The sequence below is a fragment of the Eubalaena glacialis genome, chromosome 14, assembly GCF_028564815.1.
Source record: "Eubalaena glacialis isolate mEubGla1 chromosome 14, mEubGla1.1.hap2.+ XY, whole genome shotgun sequence".
NCBI classification, from domain to species: Eukaryota; Metazoa; Chordata; class Mammalia; order Artiodactyla; family Balaenidae; genus Eubalaena; species Eubalaena glacialis.
In genome coordinates, this window is record NC_083729.1 from 81,811,219 (window position 1) to 81,835,360 (window position 24,142).

At 47.8% G+C, this 24,142-nt stretch overlaps 1 protein-coding gene across 1 annotated transcript; it reads right to left on the reverse strand.

Moving 5' to 3' along the window:
• Positions 1 to 16,174: 16,174 nt before the first annotated feature.
• On the reverse strand, positions 16,175 to 22,315 carry IL37 (interleukin 37). Its single transcript, XM_061210904.1, is given in 5 exon segments — positions 16,175 to 16,423; positions 16,657 to 16,808; positions 17,192 to 17,311; positions 20,452 to 20,514; positions 22,234 to 22,315. Coding segments are annotated over 5 exon segments (666 nt in total).
• Positions 22,316 to 24,142: the final 1,827 nt, after the last annotated feature.

Here is a 24,142-nt window from a genome sequence, read left to right on the forward strand (position 1 = left end):
CTAACACAACATTGTAAAGCAACTATACTCCAATAAAAATTAATTTTAAAAATAAATAAATAAAGTATCCCATGGCACCCCTGTGAGTGTGGTGAGGTGCCCCAGGGCACCTTGGTGAACACTTTGGGAACCATGTTTCTAAACTAATAATTGGGATACACGTAACCTCCAAATGTCCTAGGAAGGTAAGAAAGCCTTGTAGCAATGATTCTGTCTGATCCAGATGGGGCTGAATTTGGTTAGTAAAGAGAGGCTCTCTGGGCATTTCTTTCCTACCACTAACCACAAACAGGCCAGACTCGACTCTCTTCTGTAGCCAAGAGAGTAACTTTCTAGATTCATCTCCCAGTGGGATTCCCAAAGGACTCTGGAGTTAGAACCATAGAAGAAAGAAAATAAGGGCGGAAAAGTAGTTCCTATCCTGGTAAAAACTGTAAATATGACTCATCTCATACCAGAAAATCTAGCAGGGGAGCTCAGGTGTTATTAGGAAGCTGTATTACCTGACAGCGCACACTGTTTCCAGTTAGGAGCCCAACCCTACAGCACAGTGATTCTCAAGACTGGCTGCACATTAAAATCACTAGGGAGCTTTCAAAAAATACCGAAGCCTGGGCCCTACCCGAGACCAATGGAGTCAGTCCCTGGGGAATGGCACCCAGATCTATCATTTTTAAAGCTCCTCAGGTGACCCCAAAACACAGCCAGCGTTAAGTGCATGGTCCATGGATCTACTGCATTGGTATCACCTAGGAAGTCAGAAATGCAGCCTTGGGCCCCATTAAACACCTACTGAATCAGACTGCATTTTAACAAGGTCTCCAGGTAATTCACGTGCTCATTAAAGTTTGCGAAGCTCCTCCAGCCACAGACAACCACAAAATTCTGGTACTTTCTGAGATATCGCCAAACGCCTTCTGTGTACCATGTCTTTGGTGGTCCAGAAACCTTACATAACTTACCGTGTCACCCTGCAAGTTGGTGGTGGGCCTGAGACAAGCACTCCTGTCTGGTGACCTCCCACCTGGCGTTCTGCCTGATGGGAAGCACACCAGGAGGTCTGGATTTGAGCTCCATGGCCCTATGACCTTGGGGGCGTCTCTCAACTTGTTTCTTCATCTGTGAAAAGGGGCTAAAAATACTCACCCAGTGTCCTTTAAGTTTCATGGTAAGGATTTGCTGAGTCATGCATGCAAAAGGGCTTTTACACTGTAAAGTGCTGTGCAGATCCAAAAGAGAATTAAAGTTGTGTCCCCCGCCCCGCCCACACAAGAGGCACGATTGTAAGCCTGCTCTGCTCCAAGGCACTAGAAGTGGAGCTTCTTAGAGCCTTGCTACTCAAAGTGTGGTCTGTGAACCAGCAGCATCCCCTGAGAACTTGTTGGATATGTAGAAGCTCAGGACCCACCAGACCTACTGAATCAGAATCTGCATTTTAGCAAGAACCCTCCCCCCACCCCCGCCCCCAGTGATTCCTGGGAATCCTTCCACATGGGAAACAAAATATGGCAAGTGGCCAAAAATAAATTGCCATTTGACAGGCAAACCACCGAATTACCTCCGAGGGTTACAATCTAAATAGAATTCCATTATGAATTGAAATGATCTGGTCCTGCGACATTAAAGCAACATTCCCAAGTAGAGATAAGGCAAGGTCCTGTAGGCATTAGGGCACTAGGTGAGGTTTCCTAGAGTAGGGTCCATAACCAATATCCCCTGATCTTTGCAGGTCCTGAGTTCCCTTCATCTCTCCCATTGCATTAATTCTCAGCTTGGGTGATGTCTTCTTTGGATGGCAGCTCAGACATGAAAACTGACCATGAGTCCCGTGAAGACTAGCATGAATCCCAGCCAGACCTGGAAGGTAAACAACCTCTACAAATTCATCATGGGCGTCAAAATTGGTTCCCAAACAGGAAATGGGTTAAATGCTATATATGGAAATGGTTCTTCCTCTGTCTAATTTGCCAAAGAACTGGGCTCTGGGACTCTCCCTAGCACATTAAGTAGACAGGGACAATTCTGGAAAGTGGTGGAAAGGGACATATTATGATTCAGGACCTCAGTCCTATCATGAGTAGACGCAATTTTCATACATACCCTCATATAAAAAACTAAAGCACTGCTTCTCCAATCAACTGGTTTGCAGCTACTAAACTCCCTACTCCACAAAAACAAAAAACAAAAAACTAGGAATGAGATCCTTCTTGTTGAAAGGCTTACTTAGAGCTCCAACCCCAAAGTCAGAAAGGGGATCCCCTTTTTGGTCTAGCTAAGTCACCATTGGTAAAATCTCTTGTGATTCCTCACAGACTATTTTGAAAAAATGGCTCTGAGAAGTCCCGTTTTAAGGAACCAGACTTAATAGTATTCAATCCAGAATCTCCCCAAATTATTGGACACAGAACCTCCTTAAGAGCATTAATGTGTTTCTTTGTGAGTGTTTTGCAGATTGTCCTTTGGAAACTGCAGAAATTAACAATGAAATCACCCCTAAGCCAATGAACTTAAGTCCTAGGCTAATGGCGTTGCATTTGCTAACTTGTTGTCTTTGACTCCTACCATCAGCACGAGGTGCCCTGGTATCAGACCTCAGCCTTTCTTCTGTGGTTTTTGCCCGCTCAGGTGATCGTCCAAGGGGTCCTGGGATGGGAAGGAAGGGTGGTAAGTAGCTAAGCCTCCCCCTAGAAGTGGGGAACTTTCTCCTGGGGGCATCTAAAACCAGGGGTGGGTGGTTGGAGGTGACATCCAGCCTTTGCACTTTCTGCTTTCAGAGAATTAGACTTTGGGGGAAGAATAAGCCCAGGAAGTTGATCCAGGACTTGGTGCTGGTGAAGGACAAGAAACTCACATTTCCTGGCAAGTGTATACTAAGCTCCAGGCTGAGCTCTTTCCACAAGGGAATGTTTAACTCCCATGACAACTTTACTAGGAAGGTATTCTGTTTCCACTTTTCCGATAAAGACAGATCATCAAAAGTGTGAATACAAGACACGCAGCTAGCAAGTAGCAGAGACAGGATGACCAGCGGGTCTGCCGCCTCTAGGTCCAAGAGTCTTTCCATCACTCATGGCAGGAAAACCTCAGTTGGAGTCCCAGAATGTTTCCACGGGTCCCACACGTCCTTGTCTGTAAAGTGCCATGAAAATCCAATGTCAGAAAGAAAGTAAAAGACGAATGTTTGCTACTGGTCCAGCGAGCAGTTGCCACTCCCAGTTTTGCTGATGCAGTGGTGGTTTGGTTGGCATTAAAAGTGTAGACTCCTGTACTGGACTGGCCCCAATTCCTCTGGCCCTGGTGTCCCTCAGAGACTAGGGGAAATGATGTATTGGAATCTCCCCCACCAGCAGCCCCCAACTGCCATTCTCTGCTGAGATGCCCATCTTTCAAGTTCTCCCAACCTGCCCCTGGAAGCCGGGCCCTGGTGTAAGAGCCCTGGGCATTGACTTTGAGTGTAGAAGCTGGTGTGCCAGGAACGCAGTGGAGCCGGGCATGGAAGGTCCTGTGAATGCGCCCTTGTGCTCATGCAGACGAGCACGGGAAGTCTTTCATTCATCTTTCAGCAATCACAGGCTGGTGGGGGAGGGAGGGGGGGACAGACCTCTAACAGTAATTTCGATGTTCTATATATGGAAAGGGCTGCAGTAGAAGGCAGCACAGGTTGCTATGGGAACACAGAGAACCAGCCTATGCTGAGGGGGGTTGAACTGGGGGATATATCCCAGAGGAGGTGATGCCTGCACCGAATCTCGAAGGAGCAGGTGGAATTACGCTGAGAATAAAGGTAGAAAGTGATTCCAGGCAGAGGGAACAGCGTAAAAAAAGGCATGAAGGAGTATACAGAAGAGAAGGAGCTTGGGTCTGAAGCATGAAGCAAGAGTGGAGGAACAGTGGGGCGGGGGTAATGCAGGCTGAAAGAGCCAGGTGATGGAGACCTTGTTCACCTGCCTGAATGACCACACCCTTATGATGCAGGAGAGGGCTGGGTCCTGGGCTGCCTCATTTGGGCAGCCCTACCTTAGTGGTATCCAACTTGGAGTGATTTTCTTCCAATGTGAGCCAACCAGGTAGTGAATCTCTGATGCAAGTTACGTAAAGGATCACACATTTACTTCTGTTAGCTCTCATAGGTACCAGTTAGTGTTGAACTATTGATTTTTTAAAATATTCTAGTGCTTTTTATTCCAATTTTTGTGTAAATCGATTTTTCTCCAGAAATACAATTTGAACTTGGAGATACAAATAGATGTATCTTCAGTTTGTTTTAACCCTCATTGTTTTATTCCACAACAAAAGTCATAGATGGCTGGGGTCAGAAGAGCCCTCAGAAGCATACAGATAGCTTCCTCCAGATCCAGAGAGGCAAATCCAGTGAACTCTGACCCATTGCTGGTTACTGAAAACCCCACCCTGGGCCCCATGAACAACATAGAATGAGTCAGAAATTAATCCTACACAAGCAGGCAATACCTGCGGTATGAGGTATTGACATACTGCTGCCCTTCCCCAAGGGCTGGGGCTGGGGCAGCTCTGGGAGAAAAATGGGAGAGAAAATGTCTCTCCCATTAAGGGATTGAGGGAGGGCTTCAGGGAGGAGGTGGCACATGAGTTAGGATTACAGGACGGGAAGGAGGTTGACCCTAGGTGACAGGAAGAAAGTGCAAACCACGGGTCTCAGCTAAAGCCATCATGTTTATGGAGTGAGTAGGAAGCCAGACTATGTGTGAGTGTTGTGTCTGTATATAATTATATAGTACAATTGCTAATCTACAAGGTCATCTATCACATTATCACATCTTATATCTCTTGTTCTAGAGAGACTCAATCATCAGTTCTGTATATGGGCTTGTACCCTCCCCCATGCAAAGCCTGAGTTCACTCACTGATGGATGGTCACCTGCCCTATCAGAGGTGGCAGAGGGACAAGTTCCCAGTGTAGGTTTGCCCGCCCCCCAAGCAGGGCTGAGCTGACTGAATGCCCAAATCCCCCCAGAGTCAGGCAAGTCCCTGGCCACTCCTGCAGCTGGTCCTGCCCATCAGGCTCCACAAAGGCAGACACAATCCCTCTGCATTTTGCCCAGAAGTCTTCGCATCTCCATTCCCTCCCAACACAAAGTTGCTCTTCTTGGGTCCTTCCTGCCTCACCTCATCATCTTCACCCTTTCATCTTCCTCACCATTAGCCCCGCTGGTGCCCAACATGGCAGATATCTGTGCCACCCAGGCATTGCTGATGGCATGGGCCGCCAGGGAAAGGGTGCAGAAAAGAGGGTCATCAATACTACCACTAATAATAATGATGTTGTATCATTAGTACTTTCATGGATGTATTACTTTTTCATGATGTATTACTTTCCCTCCAGTTGGATGTATCCATACAACTATTACTTGTAATAATGATGACTTTTCAATGAATGTTACCAATACCACCACTACTAATAATAATGAACTTTCATTGACTCCCTCCTATTCCCCACATCAACCCTATGTAAGATAGCTTTTATTAACGCCATTGTAGTGGTGGGCAAAATGAGATTTGGAGAAATTTAGTAAGTTGTTCAGCTTGTAAATGACTGAACAGGGATTGGACCCTGACTCAGTCTGACTCCAGGGTGCAGGGGTTAATCACTGAAGTTCCTCAATGAATGGATGGATGGGTTGGGATAAAAAACTAATGAGAGGAATACATCTCACCTAAGCCCACTGGGCAAGGCGGGAACTTGAGGCTGGTGAACTGGAGCTTGTTAATTGTTCATAATCTCTAGTACTGTTTTTTCAGGTCCCGAAGTCAAATCCATAACCTTTGAGAAGTATAATATTCGAGACCTGAACCATCAAGTCCTGGTCCTGGAAGGCGGGGTCCTCAAAGTGGTCCCAGACAAAAGCATCAGAACCGGAGGTGACTCTCAGCCTTGCTTTACTCAGCAGAAGTGGTTCTTATTCTCTCACTGCCCACCTGGCCTGTAGAAAGCTCCTCCCCGGTGGGGCAGCTCGACCACCCCCTCCTCGGGGACAGGTAAAGGACTGCCTCCTGGAAAGAGCCTCAAGGGCAGCTGGTGGTGGGCAACAGTCAGGATGGGGACACAGACCCAAAGAGTCCCTGACTACAAAGAAGTCTCCCTGGGAGGGCTGGGAGAAAGAAGGAGCCAGAGGCACAGGGAGAGGGAAATTCTGAGAATAGGGACATTCTTGGCTCCTGGGCCAACCCAGGATTGAGCATTTGATGACATTCCTCAGGCAAAACAGGGTGGTTTTACTCGAAATGTCAACAGGAAAAAAAGATCATTTTTCTTCTCTAGGGCTGACGCAGTTTTCTGACTTTTTCCAGAGACCTTTTATGTATCAACTTCACACTTAAGAAAAGCTACTACCGAGAAAAAAACATCATATTTTTTTGGCTGTCTCTAAAGGAGAGTTCTATCTCTCCTGTGACAGAGCCAAAGAGCCAAAGCATCCCTCTTTGCAACTAAAGGTAAGAGACCTGGGAACAAAATGTCCCCTGTCCTCCCAGCCAGGGATGTGCAAAGCCTACATGCTAAGGCTGAAAAACCTAAACTGTGGCAATAATTGCCCTGATCTTTCCCAAAGTAGCCTGGCTACCTAATAAATTCTGCCTCATGTTTCAGAAAAAGAACATTAAAGAACTGAATTCACTGACGGATGAGGAGCGTCTACCCTTCACCTTCCTCAAGGAACAGGTGGGTTCCTATTTCACTCTGGAGTCAGCTGTGAATCACGGATACTTTATCTACACCTCCAACACACCCAGACAACCTGTGGAAGTGACCAAAGATCTAGGGAAAGAAAAAAAACAACTCAGTTTCAATTTCAAAAGACTAATGTGGAACTCAGTACATTACAAGACTGAATATACAAACTGACAATGGCCAGACCACCTCTGACAATAGAATGCAACCCCCAACTTCTATAGCAATTGGCCCAGAACGGTCAGGACTTGGTCAATGACTGCCAGCTTCTCTATTTTTGTGCCCACTTTCAACTCAGGACCAATCAGAAAAAGGCAACTATGCTGCCCAAACCAATTGCATAGGATGCCCCTCTCCCGGCTTCCCCATGGCAACACCTTCAATCAAAGTACACCTGGAGCCCTCCCTTTCTGCCTGCCCTGAATCTCTGCCAAAAGCAACTGATGGGGGCTGACTCTTTTGCTATAGCCAGCTCTGAATAAATAGTAGCTGTTTCTTCTCATTTGAGTGGTCTTCATTTTTTTCCATAGAGAACGGCAAATAAGAAAAACATCTTCTCCCTGTAATATGTCACCTTCACCTAGCAAGACCATGGGCTTGACTTTCGGCGTCATTGGTCCCTTTCATGTGTATGAAGTTTGAGCTATAAAAAGTAGAGTGTGGTTAATTACAAAGTTCTAGGCTGAAATAAATTTCCGGGGAGTGATGATCTCAGTGCCTGTGGGTTTGCTGCTTTCCTAAACGCGTCCAGCCTCACCCAGGTGCTTCTGTTTCTCAAGAGACAGCCAAGCCATACAGGTTACCTCCTCCAGGAGGGCAGCCTGGATAGTGCAAGCTCTAATTAGTGATGCGTGTGGAGGCTGGATGAATTCTAGGGAAGCTGATCCAGCTGCAGGTGCCAAGAGAAGAGGTTCAGTGGGGTTCAGTGTCAAGGGGTGTGGCAAGGCACTGTCTGTGAGTCTTCAGTGCAAGAGAGCAGAGCAGTGGGTGTGACCAGGTGGGAGGAACCAGTGACAAAGAATCCTGAGCAGGTGGCAGACAGAAGCCAGTTTGTGGGAAGGCCTGAAGGCAGGCAACAGGACCCTTGTCACTTATCCAGACTTAGGTCCAAAGCATGGCAAGATCCACGTCCTAAAGCAGGGTCGGAGGGCTAGGCAGGCTAACAGAACAGGCACTCGGGACCCAGGCACAAAGTCGGGGTGGGGGAAGCTGGAGGTTTCTAGGGTTAAAGGCAAGAGATCTAATGCTTCAAGTCTGGAGTGATACTCACTCACTCAGAAACCGTCGTCTGCAACTAGGAAAGCCTGGTGAAAATTTGGGGACCTGGAAGGTAGTGCCTCCTTTCATTCTGTTTCTGATCTTCCCTCTCTGTATCCTTTGGAAAGGCAACCCTCTTTGTGTCATCTTAAGACTAAAAGCCAACCATCTACGGAAACTCTTATTATGCCTTTCTTTTGTAATTCAAAGAGCTATACCATTACTTTCTAACTGAAAATCTTGATGCTTACAAAATTAGCTTAATTATTCATTTGACTTATCTGCTGATATAAAGTCCAAAACCACAAGACTGATATCAAAACTACAAATGACGTGATGAATAGCAAGCTTGAACATTTCAGTGGTCTTTTTCCTTGGCTACACCCCCATGAGAACGTACAATCAAAATCTCTTTGTGTTTGCGGGGCTCTCAAGAATTCTCCCTTCTATATAGTTATGTAAGCACTTACCTAATATTTCATTTGTTCTAACTCTTTGCATTTATTTGCATTTTGAGAGTTCTAGCAAATGACAGTTCTTGCTTGGCAGTGGCATGTAGCCACTGATCTATGTTGTGAGAGCCCCCTTACATGAGTGATGCCGCCTTGAGATAATTCAGAATGGGCTCAGGTGAGATCATAAATATCCTTAGTCTTATACTACCTGGCAGACTGACTTGACCTAACTTTTAAGTAACCATGCTTGATATATTGGAATAAATATATATATTTATTTTAATTGGAGTATAGTTGATCTACAATATTGTGTTAGTTTCAGGTGTACAGCAAAGTGATTTGGTTATACATACATATATATTATATATATATATGTAGATAATATATATCTCTTTATTCTTTTTTTCTGTTCTTTTCCACTATAGTTTATTACAAGATATTGCATATAGTTCCCTGTGCTATACAGCAAATCCTTGTCGTTTCTCTATTTTATATATGGTAGTGTGTATATTTTTACAGTTATTCTTAAAAGACCGTGCTTGATAAAGATGTGGGGTCCCAGTCTTCTCGATACACTGTGAAAACTGCCACTTCGCAGCTTCTATGGCCCATGCAGAAGCAGCTGGCTTTCTCAGTCCTGTAGAGCTCCAAAAAGAATGGGACTTTCAGTGAGCTTAGACTGCAGGCTTCAGACCAGTCCCTTCCCTTAGCCAAGCATGGTTTCCTTCCATCTTTGCTTGCCACCTGGCGGGTGATGGTCTGAGTCTATCCTTTTCCTGAAGGACTTTGCTGACCGAGGCTAGCACACACCAACATTTTGAAATTTCCCTGCCCTTTCTTCTCCTGTGCAGCCTTGGGTAATATGTGGGCTCTGGCCATCGTTTCTGAAAGTGGATCAGGAGCCAGGTTCTGCTTTAGGATTGTGTGAAGAAGCATAAAGCAGTTTCTCTTCCCGAATTTCCGAGGAAGAGGCATTGGTGGTTTCATGCTGTGGATGTGCCCAAGGCCGGTGTTCATTCATTGCACTTCCAGCAGCACTTGGTTCACCTGCCGGGTGAAAAAAATGAGTTTTGTGCATGTCAGGAGACAGGGTGGAAGAGGGATGGATGACAGGACCCCCTGTGCCTCTAAAGCACTGTCCCTTCCCTTTGCCCCCCCCCTAGGAAAGGAGGTGCCCCAAGGCATATAGATGGGGTACGATAAACCATCCCTGCCAGCTGTGGAGATGCAGCTGGCTCCGTGTGGTTCACAGCTCTCCCTTTTCTCCATCTTTGCCTTATTCAATAGCAATAAAGGGAACTCATCAGGACCCCTCCGAGATGGCAGGAAGCTCTCCCACCTCAAGCCTGGCTAACACCCGCTCTTCCTTCTGAAGTCCCTCTGCTTTCCTGATTGGGTTGTGCACCCCCGTCATGCACTGGGCACAGCTTCTCCACTTACACTTGTGCTGGCCTGATTAACGTCTGTCTCCCCATCAGACCACAAGCGCCTTGAGGGCAGGGTCTGCCTCTGAGCGTGCTCAACATTCCATCCTCATGGCCTCGCACAGAGCCCGGCACGAGCACTGTGTAATGAACGAGTCAGCTGGCAGAGGGCTCACCAGGCCAGCCTGCACTGTCCAAGCTCTGTGTGAAGAAGCCTCTCTGAGCGCTGTCTTCTGCTGGGTGCCTCCCTGCTGGGGAGTCACCAGATGGGTCAGGCCATGGGATTTCTCTGTGCTTCAGGCTCATGTCACCTGGAGTAGGACATTCCTCCTAGTGGTGCAAGCTTAAGGCCAGCCTGAATACTAGTACGGTTGGCAGCTGGTACCCAATCACTCAGAAATAGGCCTCAGCCAGAAAGGCACATTATCATTTTCTAATGAAATGTATGGGGAGGAGGAAGCATGGGCAAGAAAGAAATGCCTGAATCAGAATTACTTGGGTTTTTTTTTTTTAAAAAGCAGTTAGATAAAAGAAGCAGACTCACAGATATAGGGAAAAAACTGGTGGTTACCAGTCGGGGGAGAGGGGCAATATAGGGGAGGGGGTGTGGGAGATATCTATCTATTCAAACTATCGGGTGAAAGACAGGCTCAAGGATTTATTGCGCAACACGGGGAGCATAGCCAACGTTTTGTAATAACTGTAAATGGAAAGCAACGTTTAAAAACTCTATAAAATTTTAAAATTAAATTAAAACAAAAAAGGCAGTTATGTCCCTGGACCACATCCCAGAACACCTAAATCAGAATCTCAGGGTGTGCAACCCTGAGAATCTGTATTTTTCCAGCTTTATGGAGATACGATTGACATGTAACATCGTGTAAGTTTAAGGTATACAACGTGTTGATTTGATACATTTCTGTATTGCAATATGATGACCACCATCGCCTCACCTAAGTCTTCCATCCCATCACATAATTATCATTTCTTTTTTGTGGTGAGAACATTTAAGGTCTACTCTTAGCAACTGTCAAGTATATAATATTGTATTATTAGCTATAACCACCATGCGGTACATTAGATCCCCAGAATTTGTTAATCTTATAACAGGAAATTCATACCCTTTGACCAATATCCCCCATTCTCCTCACCCCACCAGCCCTTGGTAACCACCACTCTCCTCTCTGTGTCTCTGAGTTTGGCTTTTTTAGAATCATCATATAAGTGATGTCACACAGTACTTCTCTTTGTCTGTCTGACTTAGTTCACTCAGCATAATGCCTTCAAGGTTCATCAGAAGCTTCCTGGGTGATTCTTAAGCACAGCAGCATTTTAACCCCTCAGGGACAGTGCAAAGAGCTCTGTACTAGGAGTCAGAACTTCTAGAAGTCTGTCACTTACGATCTGGGTGACTGGTCAAGTTACTTGTCTCTGAGTCTGTTCACTCCTCTATTAAATGGGCATAATTCCCATCCAGCCCTGGTCACAGCGTTAGGTGGATGCAACAATCACCCAATGAATGCATTGTGAAAATTACCTCCCAGACCAGAAATCACCATGACCCTGAGAGCCTGCCAAACAATCCCCTCTGAACACTCTGCAAAGAGTCTGTCCCTGCCGTTGGTCAACTGGCCTCTGATCCTGCCCTGAGCCCCTGTACGGAGCTGCACCGACAAGGCGCCTTCTGCGAAAGGGCTGTGGGGAAATGACAGGCACCGTCGAAGTCTCAGTTCCCTGATTAGGTGGAATTTAGAATGCATTTTCCTCCTGAAAAACACCAAGAGAAGCTGAGCTACGCCAAACAAACAAAAAAACAAAAGCAATCTTCCTTCTGCAGTAAAATAACAGTGCAGGCTTTTGTGCGCGAGATGGAGACCATCTTGCATTGCAGCTCTTTGATGAAAAGTGGAAAGTTCCAGAATGACTCAGGGATAAATATCTGGAGGCTGCAAACAGTCTGTGGCCTCTTGCCCTCTAGAGTGGGAGTAGGCAAACTTTCTGTTAAGGGCCAGATAGTAAATCTTCTGGGCTTTGCTGGCTGAGAATTCACAGGTTCTACTGTAGGGGGGAAGGTAGCCATAGATGGCGACCAGTGAGCCTGGCTGTGTTAGCCACTATTTGAAACAGGGAGTGAGCTAGATTTTGCCTGCAGGCTATGGTTTGCCAATCACCCCTGGCTCTACAATGATGATCTTAAAGGGGCTTCCCTGGTATGCTGGAGTCAGTTCATCCAGCTTGTAAGAGCCCATTGTTAGCACCTCTTCCTGACAGCACGTACAGGGACTTCATGGGGGCAGTTTGAAGTTGGCTGTGCTGGGAGTACTTACACCACTGAAACTGGCAAGAGCTGTGTATCATTGCTCCCGCCCATGCCCACCCCAACCCCTCCACCCGGATAGAACTTGTTGTTAAACATTTGCCAGCCCATCACCAGGTGTGTGTCTCCAGAGACTGGGGTGATGAGCAGGGGCTGGGAGAGAGAGTCCATTGGAATGTGAGACGAAACTACTAAATGTTAGTTCCTATTTTATCTAGCCCTTGTAAATTTCCTAATTTTGCTGTACCACTCCTAAGGCTGTGTGTTAATGCGCTGTGCTGGGTTAATCACTCCCGAGCAGAGTGCAGGATGGATAAGGGTTTCCTCTTTCGGTCCCCAATATAGGCTTCCTCTTTCCCTCACCTGCCTCGCCCTGCCCAGGATCTTGAATGGGGGCAAGAGGAATGATCAGCTGGGAAAGGACCCCCTGGATGGGGTCCTCCTGAAGGAGTTCTTGCTGCAGGGTGAATGCCGTGAGATCACGCATTGTACAGGCATAGAGAATTTTTTGAGGTGAACAGCTGAAATTTGAGTGTTATGGGTTGGTTTGTGCCCCCCCCCCACAAAAAAAAAAGATATGTTAAAGTCCTAACGCCTGGTACCTGTGAATGTGACATTATTTGGAAATAGGGTCTTTGCAGATTTAATCAAGATAAAGTTCTTAGGATGTGTCCTAATCCAATGTGACCGCTGTCCTTGTGAGAAAAGGGAAATTTGGACACTGACACAAACAGACGAGGATAAGAAGACACAGAGACACAGGGAGAAGAAGGCCATGTGGCAATGGAGGAAGAATGATGCATCTACAAACCAAGGGACGCCAGGGATTGCCAACAAAACCAGAAGCTAGAAGAGGCATGGAACAGATTCAGAGCCCCGAGGAGGAACCCACCCTGCCAACATCCTTTTTTTTTTTTTTAACATTTTTTTAAATTGAAGTATAGTTGATTTACAATGTTGTGCTAGTTTCAGATGTACACCAAAGTGATTCAGATAGATAGATAGATAGATAGATTTATTCTTTTTCAGATTCTTTTCCCTTATAGGTTATTACAAAATATTGAGTATATTTCCCTGTGCTGTACAGTAGATCCTTGTTGGTTATCTATTTTATGTATAGTAATGTGTATATGTTAATCCCAACCTCCTAATTTATCCCTCCCACCGCCCACCCCTTTTCCTTAGGTAACCATAGTTTGTTTTCCACGTCTGTGGGTCTATTCCTGTTTTGTGTATAAGTTCATTTGTCTCATTTTTTTAGACTCCACATATAAGTGATATCATATGATATTTGTCTTTCTCTGGCTTACTTCATTTAGTACGATAATCTCTAGTTCCATCCATGTTGCTGCAAATGGCATTATTTCATTCTTTTTTATCCACCCTGCCAATATCTTGCTTTCACACTTCTAGCTTCCAGAACTGTGAGAGAATAAAGTTGTGTGGCTTTAAGCCACCTAGTGGTTTTACTTTGTTATAGCAGCCCTTAGGAAAGAAAGACATTGGGATTCTCAGGTGTAACACGCAACGGCCCAAACTTTTTCACTGAACACGCAGACCCATGATTACAATGACAGTTAGGAAAATAAAATCCAAATCACCTTAGTTGTTTTTATACAAGTTTTCAAAAATACATCTGCTTTGCAGGGGATGTCATTTTAGCTGCAGTAATAAGAAGACCATCATTTAAATAGCAACCCTTCCCTCTCTCCATCCTTTTCTTCCTGCCTTCCTCCCTCTGGTCTTTCTGTCTCCTTCATTCATTCGTAGAAAACGTGTTGGGTGGTAGGTTCTTGGGATACCTCAGAGAGCAGAGAACTCATGGGACTTACATCCTATTGGAAGATGCACACATTAAACATAATAAATAAGCAAATCATATAGTATGTTAGGAGGACCAAAAAAATAAGACCCGGGAAAGAGGGCTTGGTGGTGCTGGGGTGGGAAGCCGCTCGCAGCACTAAGTGGGGTGGCACACCTGTGTGGTCACCTGAACCATTCCTGACTTTCCACCAATAAAGTCAGAGCACACAGGACTCTTGTGCTTCTGTAAGGAGGCGGGTACATTTGTGATCTCGGTGTAGCCTCACAGGAAGCCCGCACAACGTGCTACATTCACCACAGCGATTTACTTCATGTCACCAGGTTGGAAGGGCAGGTGGGGGAGGATGGAGCCCAGGCTATGTCTGTCTCCATTTGACCCACATGGTCGACCTCCTCAAGACCAAGGTTTCTCTCCCATTTGGGAGCCAGAGTCCTCACCGTTAGGAGACAGCCCCAGCTCAGAGACCAATCTGAATAGTCACGTCTTGGTTGCAAAGAAGTTCCGTGACATTATGAAGAAGACACACCCTCACCCCCCATGCCAAGCATCACTGTCACCTGGACCCATTTTCAAACACTGAAAATACTAAATACTTTTTTACCTCTGGCTTGGTGCTGGTCACCAGCATCCTCAGATCAGAAACAGAAGCAGCTGACCTTGTTGGAGCTCTTCCCTGGGGCCTCACCCCCCTTGACCCTCACAGACTGGGGTACTGTCATAGTCCTAGTTATGGCTGAGGGGACTCAGGGAGGCATCGCTTTGTCTTCTTGCCCAGTACCCGCATACCTTTATCCTGAGATCAGCTCTCCAGCTTGACTTTGAGGACCCTCACTGCCTCTTGGAAACGTAAGGGGGTATCTTGTAGAGAGTTTGATTAAGGTGTGTTGCCTTTAGCTGACTGAGAAGCAGACACATGAGCCAAACTAGGGCAGTCACATGGTCTCCTTGGAATCTGAATCTTTTCCTTATCCATCTGAGTGGTGAGGCCAAAGCATCCCTGCTCCTGCCATTTGGGACCTGCTGAAAATTTCTGACTCTGGTTTCTTAGCATGTCCTTCATGGGCTAGGCAGAATCATGGCCCCCATAAATGATGCAGCATAAGAAAGACTCAACCAGCCACTGCCGACATTGAAGATGGAGGAAGGGGCCACAGGCCAAGGAGTGTAAGTGACCCCTAGAAGCTGGAAAAGCAAGGAAATCAATTCTCCCCTAGAGCCTCTAAAAGGAATGCAACCCTGTCTACACCTTGATTTTAGCCCAGTGAGACCCATTTCAGACTGACCTCCAGAAAGGCAAGATAATAAACTGCAAAATTTTAAACCACTGAGTTTGTTGTAATTTGTTACAGCAGCTACAAGAAACGAGTACACCCAAAATCCTTCTAGTAAGCTCCTGTTTGTTTTAGTTTACTTTCTGCTTAAGTAAGCCTGCCTCAATTATTGTTGCTTGTAACTGAAGAGCCATACCTAGGAGACAACTAATTTCCAAGTCTCCCTCCCCCTTGCCCCACCGCCGCTCTGTTTCCAGGTCCTGGGTTTCTGGTCAGCCAGCCCTCCTATCACTCCTAATTGGGATCTGAGCTCAGCTTAGTGAAAGGAACTTGCCCTTGTTAACAGCTCTCCCAGATACCAACTGGTTGCTCACCCGGTCTCCTGGCTGTCACTGGACCCAGATTCCTTGTGTCTGTGCCTCTCCCACATTTGGAGTCACCCTGCTCCTTTTCTGGGACACACCACACCCTTTTCCACTTACCACTTGGCTGGATGGTGACTTGCTGTTGCTTTTCTTCCCATCACACTGTGCCTTCGACACAGACTAAACCACTTCCATGGACTTGCACACCACCACCCCCCAGTGCCTGTCAGACCCCAGTAGGAATGGCTAATTCTGCAGCATAGGATGAGCCCAGCTACTCCTTCCTGGGGCAAGTTCGGACTCTGCTTGGGCAAATCATGTGATATGACACCACCTATGGATATCTGATGGTTCAGGGTAAGCGGTGCATAGAGAGAACTTTATTTCATCTAAGAACTCTACAATGAAGCAATCCTTCCTTCTATGACCTCAAGATACAAATTCTCAAAGTACTAATAAGAAACCAAAGAGGTTAAGGAGTAGCTTCCATGTTCTTCTGCAATTGGCACAAATTAGAGAGGAAAGGACAGGAAGGCATCTGACGGGGCCGTTTCTTATTCTCTGACTTCACTGGGGCTCATTTCAGCTTTGCAGAATTGCCAAAATGAAAACTCAGTGTGTTTCCTTCTCCCGCAAGTATTTGTCATTCCAACCGGTTCCCCGGGATTGCAAGAGGTGCAGACAAACCATCCGGGTTGGGCAGCTGACTCCAAGGTGTTCCAGGAGCCCACCTTAGCCCTATAAAAGATGAAGGGCAGACATGATGGTTCCTTCTGGGTGGGCATGTTGGAAAGTTTCTGCTTCTAGGAGGTAAAAGAGAGTAATGAGATAGCACAGGCTTTGAGATGGAGAAAACCCAGCATGTGTGTTCTTGGAGCCCAGAACCAAAAAGGAGGGCAATAAACCCTCCACCCAATGCTTCCAGAAAGGCAGATGCTCCTGTTATATTGGCCAAGATGAGAATTTGTGGAGCATGAGACGCATTAAGGACCTGGACCTCGACCTCCCTCTTAGGGTGGCCGAGGGTAAAGGAAACTGAAGCTCACCTTCAGCTGCAGGATGGCTGGCTTTGTCTTTTGTTCACATCACAGAAGAGACACAGCTCGCCTTTAGAGACGGCCAAGAGAATCAGGCTTCCTCTCTCGTCACAAGTTGACCTCACGTGGGAGGCTGATATAAAGAAGGTCTCTGGAAAATGACAGTAAGAGAAATGGGTTGGTCCTCGGTGGAGGGAAGAGACCCTCTTGTCTGCTGGGGTTTCAGGCAGGAAGTATAATCCTCTCCCCTTGGCTCTGGGTCAAAGACCCTTTGTCCACTCTGGTCCAAGCCGCCTCTTCTTCCACAGGCCAGCTCCTTCTTTCAGAAAGAGAACTTTCCAGAAAGACTTTCCTCAGATCTGGTCATCCTTATAGACCCACCGTCTAATTCCTAGCGATCCTAGTGGTCCCCGGACTCCTCCACCCCGCAGACCCCCACCACCAGGAGCTGCAGATGTGGTACAGCCTGAGCTGAGCCCCTCAGAGGAAGGCCTTCCCCTGGCTGCCGGGGCGAAAAACACGACTGAGAGTCACCTGGGAGTATATAGGTTTTATACGGAACAGCTCTGAGGGTCCCAGAGTCCGGGACCAATACTTTGTGATCCCCGTCATGGATGGTGAATTTCTCCAGGCCTTTGGCCTTCACTCTTGGACCTAGATCAAATTAACCAGGTATCAACACTGAGCACTGAGCACAGAAAACTCAGTCCTTCTAGCCCATGCGCAATGTTCCCAGCCCCAGCCCTCCACCCTGCCTGTGGACTCAGCCGTCCAGCCCACTGAAGATTTCTCCCGCCCCAGGCTTTCTGGCTTGCTCCACACAAGAAATTCAGTGTGCATGCAAGCACGTGGGCCCTGATTCTGACACACGGGTTCAAATCCAAGCTCTGTCACTTATTACTTTAGGATATAGAAGTTACTAAATCTCTCCAAACCTTAATGTTCTCATCTGTGAAATGGGGGGGTAATAACAGCACCTACCTGAGAGGGGTGTTGAGAGGACTGAAATGCTTAATCAGAGGAATAACACTTAGCCAGGTGTCTGAGCTACAGGAAGAACTCAGTACAAGTTAATCATTACTCTTTGTAACCCTCTTTCCTGCATCTTCTCATTGGGGGCATCACGCCACCAGCAATGCCTGGGGTGGGACAGATGCCTGCACTGGCTGGGCCGATGAAGGGACAGTGGCAGAGCAGGGAGTGAGAGACTGAGGCAGGAAGCAGGAGCCCAGCATCGTGCAGGATTGAGCTGGCACTGCCGGGCTCCCAGGAAAAGCTGCAGGGTTGGCACCTGGCCCTGGAGAACCTCTCTGAACAGGCCGACCAGCCACAAGAGTGGCCAGGGGACTTCCTAGGGCCTGGCTCCTAGGGACACATTCAGACCGTTCCTGCCTAGAGGTTCGGCCACAGAGGGAACCTTCCCTACTGGGCCTTGGACGGGGCAGGGGACCCGCCCCTCAAGGAGGAGCTCAGGCCCTTGTTGGATGAAGGGCAGGGGCCCACATGTGGGCCAATGACCATCATGGACGGGTGGCTGTAAAATGTCCAATGTGACAACACGGTAACCGCTGCACCGGGTGATCCTGTAATGTAATTATCTATCATAGGCAATTATAATATGGAGATGAAGTCTAAGGTCTCCTTCTCCACCTCTGCAATCAGCACAAGGCCTCTGGCTGGTCTCAGTGTGGAATGTCCTCCTGGTCTCCTCCTGCCCGAGAATGGGGAGGGCTCCTGCTGCTTCTCCTGCCACCTCCTCCGGGAAGCCCTCCTCAGCCCCTCTGCGTGGACCGGCTTCCTCTCTGGGCTGCACAGCTCTTTGCACCCATCCCTGCGGCACAGGTGTCAGTGTCCTTGTGTCATCTCCCTGCAGCCCTGTAAGCTCCCCGGCAGCAGGTCCCCTGGCTGACTGGCCCACCATCTTTCTCAGCCCCAGCCTAGAGCCCCAGGCATCACGGACACTCGATGGAATGGATGACTGGCCCAGGCGAGATCCTAAGTGGCTCTGCAGTGATGCGGGGTCAGATAAGATCCCTGGGTCTCAGCTCTGCTCACGTTAGAATCTCCTCGGCAGCTCTTTAGGACCCTAGACATTCTGAGTTCACGGTATAGATGCATGTTGATTCAGAATCATTAAACTAGATTAACCCTAAGCCTTTGAACGTCTCAAACATTAACCAGACCTGCAGACTCTGCCTTTCTATCAGCCCCCTGTGCTGCTGATGCTGCTTGGCTGCGGACCACGCTTAGAGTGTCACCGTCTAAGGCAGTGATTCTCAACCTTGGCTCTACATGGGAAATCAACTGGTGGGTGACTTTTTAAGACCATGGATGCCTGGGCCCCACCCCCCTGAGATTTTGATTAAATTGGTCCAGAGTGAGACCCAGACATACTATATAAGTTGCATTTCTGGCACTAACACAGTGCTCTTTTTACCTCTTCAATATTTCCTAAGTCTGTCCTTCTTTTATTTCTGTTTCCCTCCTATCACTCCGTCCTGGGCTCCCATCCTCTCACACCCAGGCTTGTGCAGTATCCTCTTAACTGGTGTTCTCTCACATTATTCCTGACCCCAAATCCACTCTTTAAACTTCCTTCTCAAGGCCACGATAGAGATGACAGTGGTTTTAAGGTGCTGGTCATTTTTTCTACAGGGCAGTGGCTCTCCACTTTCCCGTGCATCACAATAACCCGGATGGCTTGTTCAAACACAGACTCTGGAGCCTCAAACCCCAGAGTTTCTGATGCAGGAGGTCTGTGGTGGAGCCAGAGAATTTGCCTTCGCAACAAATTTCCAAGAGCTGTTGCTGTTTCTGGTTCAAGGAACACCCACTGAGAACCTCTGCTCCCAGATCTGAGTTGGATCACAGCCCTGACAAGGAGAAATCAGAACAGGCCCAACAGACAGGCTTGGGTAGTTGGTGCCACCCAGGTGGGGCACAGTGCAGATCAGGAGCCAGAAAGCTCCTACCTACTACAAGACCAAAGCCAACCAGAGTAACTGCAGTCACAGCAACAGCAGTAGCAGTAAAGCAGCCTCCCCTCCCAGGCACACAGGAGTAGGCCATGCACCTGTGTGTACCTCATCATGCTTGGTGCCCACTGCCATCTTACCAGAAAGGAAAGTGAGGCTCCAGTGTTCTCACACTGACCTGCTGAGGTCTCCTGAGTCTGCCCTGTGCAAAGGGTAGTGATAGGAGCCTTAAATCTGACTTGGGCAGACAGATGTTATAGTACCTTTAAATTCCAGTATCTGTCGCTTACTACCTGTGTCACCTGGGGCAGGTAACCTCCCTCTCTTCCTCAGTTTCTGCACCTGAAAGTGGTCATATTAACCATTTCCTCATGGGGTTATTGGAGGGTCACAGGGTAGCCTGTGACAAGGGTTCTAGCTCAGTGGAGCCCCGTGGCCCTCAGTGGTGTGGGTTCCGGCGCGTCCCCAGCTGGCCACGTTTCTGGTTTCCATAAGCACAGTGAGGAAGGAGGCCAGGGTTGCCAGCCTCATGGCAATGGTCAGAAGGACCACCAGGCTCAAAACCTTTCTTCTCCTATGCCCCTCAGCAGCTGTGTGTTACCTACACCTCTCTAGAAAGGCAGAGGCCTGTCTTGGGCTCATCTTTCTTATTGACCTCCCGAGATTTGCTTCTACAAAGGAAAGGCCTCAGGCCCGTCCCTGCATCCTGAGGTGTCCCCAGCCTTTGAGTCTCTCACTCCCCTAAGAGAGCCCAGCAGCCCGTCCCCTACGCCCACCCTCACCCCTTACCACCCTCATCAGTTCACCCAGGGGTCTCACCTGAGTGGGCAGAACTCACGGAGGTGAGGCTGGGGCCTGGCTCCAGGGCACCTCCGGCCGGCTCTAGGATCAGAGAAAGTAAGGTTAGCACATGCAATTGGAACTTTCAGGAGCATCAGGGGCCGCTGACTGCCTTACTTTTTTTGTGTGTGTTTTGAGAAATACTGAAGCAGAGAAGTAGTAATGAGATTATAAATAGCTTCCCTGGTCCAAAATAGTGGGAGATGAAGATGAAATAGTTTCTGAATACAGATCTTCCTAGAGCCCTTACTTATTAGAAGTATATGCATTGCATTCATTCAGGAGAGATAGTATACCTTGCCTGCATTACTTTGAGAATAATGTGGAGGATTCTGCCCCATAAAACATAGTTTGAGAAATGCCTGAATGAAATGCCTGGTCGTAATTCACACAACTCTTGCACACTGAGAGCACATAGAACCTGTGGAAGGAGAAAAACCAAACCCTGTGCTCTGGTGTGAAGGTTCTACCCAGTCTTGTCTTTGCTGCTCCTCTGCTGTCCGAGATAACTCTGCATCCCACCGCTCTGAACCTCCCTCCCCGTCTGTCCCTCCAGCTCTAACAGTCTACGCTTCCAAGCAGCAGGAGGGCTGTACCTTAGCGGGGAAGGACGGGAGGGGGACGGCTCAGACAGAAGCCTCTCCAACATTGTGTGGAGAGCAGGAGGCTTGCCTCCCCTCCCTTGCAGCAACAAACCGAGGCAGCCCCTGAACGTGGTCTCAAGGTCATCATTCTGAAGCTCCCTGGCACTGGGGAATTTCAGTATCTGGTGCCTGTGCCCTCCCAGTGTCCACTCCCCACTGTCTCAGGGACAGAATGAGCATGGTGACCTCCACATCGCCTGTGTTCCAGGAGCAGGGCTGGTTCTCTATGGTCACTGTTAGCAGATCCACATCCGTCAGACCAACATCCTGATTTTTAGTTTTGGAACTCTGAACGCCATGTGTGAGTTGAAAGCTCCAGGATTTGGCCTCCTCTCCCTTCACAGTCCGTGCTTTAGACAGTCATTTGGGTCAAAAGCCTCTTCGTCTTGTCCCCCTAGAGCCAATGTCCAAGTGCCTTCTTCCAGGGGGCACTCAGAAGCCCTGAGCAGGGGTCCTTTTTCCAACCCGGACTCAGAGAACCCCTTCCATCGCAGGGCATTCTCCTCTACTTGAGCCAGTAAGGAGGAAAGAGATGCATTTGGACAATTCAAACCATCCTGGTGGTGAGTCAGGACTTCAGAGCCCTGACTCTTTGGGTGAAAATGATGCGTTTATCTACCACCTGCTGCACCTGGACACCTGCTGCAAAGCTTCATTCTCCCCTCAAGTATTTCTCTTGTCTAATTCATTTACCAAGGAAGTTCCCAAAACTGTGCAAGGTCAACAGGGAAAAGCTGGCTCTGTGCCCAGCACCTCACAAGGTCCCACTTTAGGAGTTACTCTTTGGCCCTGGTGTGGATTTTTTTTAAATAAATTTATTTATTTATTTATTTATATTTTTGGCTGTGTTGGGTCTTCGCTTCTGTGCGAGGGCTTTCTCTAGTTGCGGCGAGCGGGGGCCACTCTTCATTGCGGTGCACGGGCCTCTCACTGTCGCGGCCTCTCTTGTTGCGGAGCGCAGGCTCAGTAGTTGTGGCGCACGGGCCCAGTTGCTCCGCGGCATGTGGGATCTTCCCAGACCAGGGCTCGAACCCGTGTCCCCTGCATTGGCAGGCAGATTCTCAACCACCGCGCCACCAGGGAAGCCCCCTGGTGTGGATTTTTATAAGAATCTTACCTTCTGAGTGGCACTGAAGTTCATCTCTTTCACAGTCTTCAGAGTCCATTTTCACGCCTGGTTTCTCCTCCAAAAAGGACATTTTCAACGTGATGAAATGACTCAACAGAAGCCTGGGATGAAGGGCAGGACCTGAGTGGACCGGAAGGGGACTGGCTATGGCTCCTTCTGACCCCAGGAAACCTTGCTGGAGGCCCCTAGTGCTGATCAGGCCACAGGCCTTGCTCTCTCTTGGAAATGTTTGCTGCATCCAGGAAGGCCTCCCAGGGCTGGGCCATCCTCTTCTGTCACTCTTTCTTTGATGTTTGCCCATCCAAAGCAATGTTCTCCAAACTGTGCGTCACCATATCTTTTTTATGGATCTTGACAGCATTATAGCAAAAGGAAATCGAAAATTCAAAATATATTGTTCTAATCCTGGGACTGGCAAACTACAGCCCACAGGCCAAATCTGCCCTACCACCTGTTTTTAGATAAAGTTTTTTTGGAACACAGTCATGCTTGTGTTTACATTTGTCTATGGCTGCTCTCTGGCTCTAACAGCAGAGATGAGTCATTGAAAGAGAGTCACCTGGCCAGCAAAGCCTCTACAGGTTACTTTCCCAACCTTCATAGAAAAAGTTTGCCGATCCTCTGCTAGAGTCTAATCTTAGACAAGAAAGGCACTTTCTTCGCAGCCTCTTGTCATGGAAAACTGAGCCTCCAAAGGTCCCAAGAAGCTCAACTCCTGATGTGTTGGGGCAGGGCTGACACAGAGTCCCCTTATTGAAAGGGCTTGGAGGAGAGAGGTTTCCAAACACCCTCCAATTGTACACATCACATCTCACCCGATTCACGAAGAACATTCCCCAACATGGGTTCAGGACAACACAGTAAGGGAAGCAGGGCAAGAAATGTTATTCCCACTTTACAGATGAAAAACCTGAAGGTAAGTGACTTATCAAGGGTGACACCACTTTTAAAGTTGCAGAGATGGACATGTGTGGAAACCAAATCCTCTGAGAATGGCTTAGGAAAGAGACAAACAGAGCCTAAATGGATTTGCAAAAAGTAAAAATGACAAGGAAGAGCTCCAGGGCTTGGCGGTAAAGACAGTGAAAAAAAGAGAGGATGACCACTGGGCAGTTCTGGGGGGTGGGGAGACCTGATGGATCTTTAAGGGCATGGATATCTACTATTTGATCCTAAGTTGTTCATTGTTTGGCTGCATCCCCTGAATCTACAAAGCACAACTGCCTTTGTAGTTTGGGGGAACAAATCAAGGGACACAGAGAATTGGTGGCACTGGAGAAGGCAGAGAATTTGGCAGCCACAGGACATCAGAGCAAGAGACAGAAAGGTAGGTACCCAAATACGTGAAGATGCTGCTGGAAGCCAGAATGATGGATGCCCACAGGCTGGAGGACCTGGGGATGTCCCTGTGAACTGCTTATAGAATTTGCCACTTATATCAAGGTCAATGCAGGTGGCTTCCTACAGAGCTCCCTAAAAAAGCAGCGCATTCGGCCATTGAGATCCATCTCAGTTTATCTGTATGACTGTGCTTCACAGTGCCCAAAACGGCTGGTCAATTCAGAGGAAAATCCACAAAACCAATTAAGATAATAGCTTCTGGCCCACCACCCCCAGCATCACAACACAGGGACAAGAGCAACAACCACTGTAGTCAGCCGAGGTGCTCTCACCGGACCCGGCAGGGGCTAAGTCCACTGTTTTCTTTGTCTCACCGAATCCTTTGAAGATCCTACAAGTAGGTGCTGCTCTCCCCGATTTCCAGACAAAAGACAGTGCAGTTTTAGAGGTTCAGCAATTTACCTGCCATCATGTGTGTAGCTCCAGGCAGCATAGTTCAGGCCTTTCTGAGCGTGTGGCAGCTCCAGTTCTTAAATGTTGTTAAAGACAAGGGTCT